The sequence below is a fragment of the Onychostruthus taczanowskii genome, unplaced genomic scaffold, assembly GCF_017590055.1.
Source record: "Onychostruthus taczanowskii isolate IOZ18803 unplaced genomic scaffold, ASM1759005v1 scaffold15, whole genome shotgun sequence".
Lineage (NCBI taxonomy): Eukaryota > Metazoa > Chordata > Aves > Passeriformes > Passeridae > Onychostruthus > Onychostruthus taczanowskii.
Window position 1 is genome coordinate 10546469 of NW_024498685.1, and position 8463 is coordinate 10554931.

Genomic DNA, 8463 nt, shown 5'->3' on the forward strand with positions numbered 1-8463 from the left:
TCACGAGATGATTCCTTTCTAAAGCTGCTCCAACTCTTCTTCTTCCTCTTCCAGAGCTAGTCCAAGAAAGGACAGACTTCATCAAGATGAAAGCCACACACGATTTGGAGCACGGAGAGGAGGGGCAGGCCTTGCTCCCACCCTCCCCTCGCCCGAGCAGCATGGAGCTTCCCGGGTCTGCGGAGCGCGGCGCCGTGCCGGATTTTGCGCTGGAAACCCGCAGAGGTGCTGGGCCCCAGCCAGCCGAGCAGCTGGCTCACCACACAGGGCACCCCAAACTAGTGGCTTTCTGTGACCGGAGACTGCGTCTCATTCAGGGTTTGGGGGATTTTTCGGGTGGGGAGGGCGGGGGGGGGGGTGGAAACTTTCATTGACTGCTAAACTCAGGTATATTTTTCAGGGTGGAAGAGGACGATGATGGAATTTTACTTGTAGTATTAACGTGTGTGTTTTGGAGCTGGATCCAGTTTACAGAATTTAACCTGTTGCCTTTCTAAATAAATTTCTGTTGTTGGTGAATGTATTGTACATAATGGGGGAGGGGGTGGGCCCAGCTTGTAGTGGGCTTAGCACTGGAGGAATCGTTAACTGTTTACAATCATATCACACTGAAATCTTTCAGGATAGGGTGAGGGTTTGGGGGCAGTGGAGAGAGGTGAGGAAATGTGTGATGGATGACTGTCCTCCTTCCTGTCCTCTGCAACCAAAACACGACCCCATGGCTGGTTGACTTCATAGCAGGAATTGCTCAGGAGCATCACATGTCCTCCTCATTCTCTTGTCTTCTTCCTCCTTCCCCTCTCACCCCCACCTCCACCCCTCTGGATCCAGGGCCTGAGTGCACTTCCAGCTCCTGTCATCATGGGGGAACAAGGAAACCAGGACCAGGAATTGAAACCAGGGCAGGACACCCATGGCATTGTCCCTTCTGCTAGTATAGTACCCTTCTCCCTGCCTTTCTGGTAGAAGAAATGTGTGCTCTAGAAAACAGAAAATGGCATAACTGGTCATCTTAAACTTATTTTGGTGAAACCAGTGCAGCTGCAGGTGGATCAGCACCCATCCAGTAGAACAAATTTTGTGCCAATCTGTACTGCCCTGCTGCCCAAGAGTCCCCACCTCTTTCTCTGACCCTGGGCTAAATTCACTTCTTAGCAGCAGTGAAGCAGAAAGTGCCACGGGCTTTCTGAGCACTCTTGCTGAGGAGGAAGAGCAAGAGGCTGCCCTGGAGGAATGGTAGGGTTACTGCAGTGTGAGCCATTTGTTGGATTTGGCATTTGCAAGTTGCAGGTGAATTGGGAAGCACTCAAGCACTCATTCAGAGTCAGATGTTTAGGTTGATTGGCTCAGAAGCTGAGGGACAAAAGGGCTGCATGCTCCAGTTGAGTTGGTTTTACTTTGTTGTCAGGCAGCAGGTCCTGCAGGGCCAGTGGCAGTACTGCACTGGGAAAACCCCTCTGTGCCAGTGCTTGGACAGCCACTGCTTGTTCTAGTGAGTTCTGTAGGAATTTCATCTGCATTTATTCACATCTTAAAGCTAACAAGCAGTTGATTATTCTTGGGGAAGCTGGAGTAAAATTGGGGAGTTGCTGAGTTATGAGACTGGGCAGCAAGAGCTGCTGGTTGCACTGAGAGAAGACAGTGCAGGTTAAAAAGAGGATCTGCCAAGGAGTGGGGCAGAGTATGACAGCAGCAGGAGCACAGAGCAGCATGCCCTTTAGTCTGTGTGATACCAGCTAGAGGAGGAGTACTGTCTCCAGTTTCTGGAGAATTTTTCTGTCTGCTTTCTTATTTTGGATGGTGCTATCACCCATATCTTTAGCTGGATTGCACCAGGATGCATGACTACTGCCTTTGTCCTGCTGTGTAGATCTGCCACAAGCTGGCAGAGCTGTTCAAGGAAATGGCAGGTAGCATCTGACTGAGCCATTGCTCCTTCTGTCCTAAGCTTTTGGAAGAACAAAAAGCCTAAAAGATCAGAAATATTCTTTCTTGAAATAGTTGGGGAAAGGGAGGACTGCCATGTTAGTGCTCAGTAAGCCTCACTTCTCTGTTGCTGTACTTACTTTTGCCTCTGATGAGCTGTGTAGGGCCAAGGCATTTTCCAAGCCTAACAGGAGTTAAAATTCCTCGTGTGACTGCACAAGTGTGCTTCAGATGCAGTTCTTACCCACTGCTGCAGCCAGCCTGTGAGCTGTAGCTGCTGGCTGCTTGGGCCAGGCAGTTGCCTGGGACATCTGTCAATGTACTCTGAATGACTTCCAATATCTATCTACAGATGCCATTACATGAGGAAAGGGAAGGTGGGATGCTTTTGGTGTGGTTTTGTTTTTTTTTTTTTAATTTGTATTCATCTGTCAGGGAGCAATTGTGACTGGTGGATTGATCTAAACTGGAGGAGATAATCCTGAAGGTTGACCTTTGACTGAGAAATGGGTAACTGCTTTCCCCAGCCATGAACATTATGATATGTCTCTAAGTATAACTCATTTAAGACAACAAACCTGGGACAAACACAGTTGCTTCTCCTTGTAAAGCAGTCTTTACTTCACTGTAGGTATAAAAATAATTGAAAATAACAGATTTAAAAACAGAGGAACTGGAAAATATAACTTGCAGCAAAGCATTGAAAACTCTGGAAATGAGAATGTAGATTCTGCAAAGAAGCCCTGCCTTACTTCAGCCTGTCTTCTGTGTCACAGCCAGCTGAATATTTGAATGGGCCTCTCATTCAGCCCATTGTGAACATTGCAGAACAGGAGGTTTTTAGATGCTGTAAAAACTTTCCAAGCAGGCTGAAGCATACTTCAGCTGGAACTGGCACTGAAAACATGGTTCTAGTGGTCATGGCCTCTGGATGAGTACCAAGCCTCAATGAAAACAGGAGAGAGCTAAGGAGAGCAGGAATTGCTTGTGGTCTGCCTGGAGAGGGTAGTGCAGTGTTAGACAGTGATAGATACCCTCACCTGACATGAGGCAAATTTGGGAAAAGGGTTTGACTTGCAGGTGTGGAAAACAACACCCAGTAGTGAAGCTGACTCCTCTGGAGGGTTTCTTGGTAAATGGCTTTTGATGTAGTCAGTAATTTTTGTTAAAGTGGCTAACAAGCTGCTGTTGTGAGGACAGATGGTTTCTGTTAGAAAAGTACTTGTAAAGAAAACAGGGAGCAATGGCTGGGCTTTCCTGAGGACAGGACATGCTGAGGTGGAGAGATCCTGCTGCAGTCTTAGACTGGAGTTTCCAGGCTTTCAAATGCTTTGTTCATAAGTGAGGGTTGGGGGTTTTTCTTTCCCTCTTACAATATCTAGGGATGCCCTCAAAATCAGCCTAATCTCTCTAGGTACATTCTGAGCAAATCACTGAAAACTGACTCCTCTCGGAGGGAACAGCCCTGGGAGAGGATTGCTGAGCTGGAATACCCGTGCAAATGTAAGGAGGAACAGATAATGTGAATTTTATGATTTCCAAACTGTGCTGCTTTGTAGATATTGTGGCAGATAGGTTTGAGGGATTTAGGAGAGTAGTATCACAGCTGTGGTGTTTTGTGCCATGGGTTGGATTGCAGTGCAGGAGAAGTGTAGCTGCACTTTAAAATAATATGGCTTTTGAGTGTCGTGCTTGTGCCACTGTCTTAAATTTTGAACACAATACAGAGAAACTCCAGTGCATTGCCCAGCATTGTTGTAGTACAATCTATTACCACGTGGTCCTTCTTCAGAAAGCATCCTGAACTAGTGACTTTGCAAAATTCCCTGTAGCTATTGCTTTTCCCATCTGGAGGATGTGTTTTGCTATAATTACAGACTTCATGTTAAATGAGATTATATAATACATAGAACAATTATGAAGTTGACCATGCTCAAGCACGACAAAAATTTCCAATGTTCTCAGAAGAGCTTTGTGTGTTCCTCTTCCTTTTTAGCCTCTTTTTCTCCATACCACTTCCTCCTTTCTAAGTGGTGTTCACAAGTTCCCTGGATGTCAAGTTGTCTTTGCAAAGGCTGTTGTATAAAATCCCCCTGAGATTCTGAATCTTTGGGCATCTTAGGTGATACAGGCCCCGCAATTCAACTGGAGAGGGCAGTCACTGAGGCTTCAGTGTGACTTTCAGCAAACTTAGAAGAAGTTTGCAGTCTATAAATTCCATGGTGTGACCCACCAAACCATTCAGTAGCAATCCAAGGCACCAGCCTGCAATGAGGAGGACAAAAGAGGAAGGCAAATTTGAAGCTTCAAGGCCCAACTAGTTTGATTTGTGACTTTGAGGAGACACTTTTTCTTGGAAGCTTCTGATTCTTTCTTGTCTGCCAAATGCCTTTCCCATGCAGGCTTTCCGAAGCAAATCGCCTGTGTATATTTTTGTAAGTGTGGTTTCTCAGGGTCTTGGAGAGCTATCAGCTTTATGATGTCTTATCTGAAAGCAAGTCACAGAGACTGTCTGTGATTCTGTTGACTGAGGCAGCTCCCCTGCAGGTTCTCACCTCAACACTTCTCCATTTAAAATGAAAGTATAATTAGAAAACAACCTTTCTTTATTTCTCCACTAATCCCTGTCAGGTTTTTGTTCATCTCTTTGTTCAGTCAGGGTGGTTTCTTTGTTCTTGATGGCTTCGTTCTGCTTTCCTTTTCTGAAAAGACTGTGTTGCTGTACGTTCTGTGGAATTTCAGAGAAGGTGCTGAAATGAGTGACAGGGAAGTGTCATCCCAAAGGGTGGCTTGGAGAAGACCAGCAGTACAATCTGTGATGGTGTAGTTGGTCCTGGTTTCCCTTGCTGCAGAGCAGCCATGCATCTGGGTCTGCACTTAATCAGAGCAACCCCTTAAAAAGTTTTTATTGTGGTGCATCAGTGGATGAACGGGAGTTTGCTCTTGCAGAATTCCTGCTTTGCTTTGAGGCGGGTGCTGGTGGTTCAGAGCAGTTGTGTGAGTGCCAGGTCCTTCCTGCAAGGCCAGGGCTGAGACAGCAGGCTGTGCAAGGAGGGCTGCAGCTGTGAGCCCCTGTGAGCTTTAAGAGCCTGTGCTTATTGCAGGGAGAGAGCATCTCAAAGATTGCCCTCACCCCTCTCCCCATCTGTACCTGTTTCACATGGTGGGTTGAGCACGCTGAGATGAAGAACTCTTTTAACCAGCACATAATAAACTGCTCCTTCTGGTTTTCACTCTGCTCTGGTTTTCACTCTGCCCACCTCCTACTCTGAAAAAGAGCTGGGGAGGGACCCATTTCCAGCTGTCTCCCAACAGGACAACCAGGACAAGGCTCAGTCCACCCCTAGGCAGGGAAATTCAAGACAGGGTTTAATGGATTTGAGACTAGATAGTACATCCAAGTGTACCTTTGAAGTGAGCTGTGTTGTACCCTTCCCTTTTTGGTCACTGTCTTGCCTTGGCTGACATGCAGGATTTGAGAGACCATGGAGCATTTTGTAGATCTAACACTGCTGGTCTTGCATTGACTGAGGGCTTTTTCCTTCATTTGGAGCCATGGCCTAGATTTCTTTTGGCAAAGGTCTTCCTCTTTTTGAAACATGGATATCAAAGTGAACAGCCCATCCAGGAGAGAGCTATGTCCACCAGGGAAAGAGGAGACAAAGGATTAATTAGGACTGAGGCTTAACTGGGATTTTCACCAACTCTAGCAAGTCCCTCTGTCCTTTGCCCCTTTTACTTGGAAACACTTGGCTCATTTAGCATAAGGGCAGTAAGTGGAATATCTTCTAAATAGAAGCAGAACTGACTCTGTGTGAGCACAATTCCCTTGCTGTGAGCAAAGTCAGACCAGAGAGCCACTGGGGACTCCTTGGGGCATCAGATGAGAGAGGCCTGCATCACCTGGTGCTCTCAAAACACGGCAGGGGAGCAATCTCCCTTCCCAGCGCCAGCCAGGCAGCTACAGGAGCCCAGGCCTCAACTCTTAGTCTGGAAAGCCCTCTGATTCCCTTTTGTATACATGCCAACCCTTCCCCTCTCCTTTCTTCCCAGCTTTCAAGCCTCTTTCCCTCTGCTGGCTTCACTGCGGTCGGTGCTGTCAAGCGCAGAGATGAAAGCTCGCTGCCCACAAGGCGAGCACAAGGGCACAGGGCTGGCCCTGCCAGCTGCCTCCTCTGCACACACACACAGACAGCAGCTGGGGAGGGCACATTTACTCTCCTCATGAAATTAGGGTGTCCTCATGAGTGTTCTCTTGTGTGCCCCTGGGGTTTGCCACCCAGGCATAGTGGTGTGTGTCCATCTGCCAGGATAAGGGTTTGCTCCTGGTCCCAGTGCAGGGCTCCCACACGTGATCCTGGCATGTCTACCTCCAGGAGGGTTTAGGTTAAAAATGCCTGTGCATATACTGTGTACAGCTGTGGAAACTCTTGTCTCTCCTCCTTGATGGATCAGTGAACGCTGCTGCCTGATCTTTTTCTGAGCAATAATAACATGCAGCAGTGCAACTTTGACCTTCCTGTACTGTTTTAGGGCTATGATGGGTATGGAACACACTGGGGGATTTTCACAGTCTCAGTGGGAAGCAAGGAGCTCTCTGTGGCCCTACATTTTATCATGCCATGTTCCTGCTTTCCCAGAGACTGGTGGGTTGATTTAGGTAGCCATGAGAGAGCTGGTTGCTGCCTCTGTGTTTGGGAAGGCAGAGAGGGAAGGGAGCAGTTGGGTAAAGTTGAACCTCATCCATCCATCCATCCATCCATCCATCCATCCATCCATCCATCCACAGAGCAGAGCACATGGAAGAGGGGTGGGTGGACCATTGATTTAATGCCTCTGGGGGAGGAGAGTGACCCACTGCTGCTTCACTTGGCATTGCTGGGGAGGGAGTGGGGGAGCCTATGCCACTACATCCATTCATTTTTCTGAAGTTGGGTAACATTGGGGTTGTTTTTGTATTATTGTAAGTTTGTAAAGAATGTAATCTGTCTGTCGGGGGCACAAGGAGAAAACGGGGGCCTTTCCCTTTTTGGGTGAGGCTGTTCTTATGTTGCTGTGCTTTGTGTTGTTGGGCAGGGAGGGGTCTAGTGGCCATGGGGGCAAAAGCCTGGCCCTTGTCAATGGCTTGCAGCTGTCCCAGGGTGACAGGAGGGTGAGCTGAGGCTGCTGCAGAGACCTCCCACACCAAGCTGTGAAAATGCCGCTGCCTGTGTCCCTCAGTGGGGGAAATCTGACCTCTGCAGTGGGGCTCTGCACTGGCAGGTTTAGCTGGGAGTGCTGGGATGTCACACTCGAGGACTGGGCTTGCTGGTCCTCAGCTCACTTGGAAACTGGGCTGAGCAGCTGCCCATGCTGTTTGGGAAAGATTGGACTGGATGGGCTCAGTTCATCAGCTCAAGAAGGAGCTCGTGCTGGAGCTGCTCATCCCAGCACTTCTGTCCCCAGCAGGGCCTCAGGGGCTGCACCTCTCCATCACCTGTTGCCCAGGAGCCCTCGCCTCCCTCCCCATCCTGTAGAGCACAGTGTCAGGGATCCTCTTCTCTCTCCTGCTGCTGCAAAGTTGTGTGAACTTTCCTGGTCAATACTGGAAAGGGGAATGCTATTTATTTTTATATTGTGTATATTTTGTCTTGGTCTGCTGATTACCTTTGTTCCCCAAGAGCGACAGTTACCTCAATAGTTAGTTTAATACTGTGTGTTGGGTAATTTTTTTAAAGAACTTTTTTAAAATCTTGATCCTTGGAGGTCTGTAGATTTTATTTCCATATGAATTGGTTATTTTGTATAAAGTACATTCTTAAAATAGCAATCACCCTTGCTGTATGTGTGTTTTCTTGTCTCCTGGATGGTCTCCCTCTTCTGTTGCAAGGGGAAGCGGATGGGGGTGGGAGGATAACGCAGAGGGCTTTTTTTTCAGAGAGACAAAGCCCTGGACTGCAGTCAGACACCGTTGTACCACCTGTAATCCATTTACAAGAGAGCACCTGGAAAGCTAATTGGGATCATTTCCCATTCAGGAGCACAGCTGTCTGCCTGGGAACAGCCCAGCTGTGGAAATGAGATGGTGTCACTGCTCTCCCCACAAAGTCCCTGGTGGGCTCTGGGCTTTCCTGCAGCCCAGGTGTGCCAGGAAGCCTGCCTCTCACCCCAAAACACATCATGCTTTTGGGGCACAGGTGGTCTGTGCCCCCACACCCACCTGAAACCTCTCTGCTTTAAAAGAGGTGACTGCCCTGAATGGAGCCCATGGAGTGATGCTGCCAAGGAGGAGCTGATGTGACCTCTGTGACTTCCCTTTGTGCTGGTTAATGCTGGCCCTCAGGGGCTGTTAGAGGAATGGAAAGCCTTTGGAGCCCACTGTGTGCTCCAAATGAATATTGGGCCCAAAAGGGCACTTGCTGTTTGCTGCTTACTCAATCTCCCATGTGAGATGGGGCAGGGGTTGCAGCCCTCCCACCAGGGAGGTGTTCAAAGAGAGCTCAGCTCTTTCTCACCAGGTATCAGCATCACAGCCAGGCACTGGCCATACTGCTTCAT

At 48.3% G+C, this 8463-nt stretch overlaps 1 protein-coding gene across 2 annotated transcripts in view; it reads left to right on the forward strand.

Moving 5' to 3' along the window:
- LOC121332795 (cat eye syndrome critical region protein 2) overlaps nucleotides 1-7724 on the forward strand; it is a 99905-nt gene extending 92181 nt beyond the window's left edge. For both annotated transcript variants that reach the window (XM_041398603.1, XM_041398604.1), the window contains one exon: nucleotides 55-7724. In XM_041398603.1, the coding sequence (XP_041254537.1) occupies nucleotides 55-60 (6 nt within the window). In that variant the 3' untranslated portion in view covers nucleotides 61-7724. The remainder of the gene's footprint in view (nucleotides 1-54) is intronic.
- The last annotated feature ends 739 nt before the right edge of the window (nucleotides 7725-8463 follow it).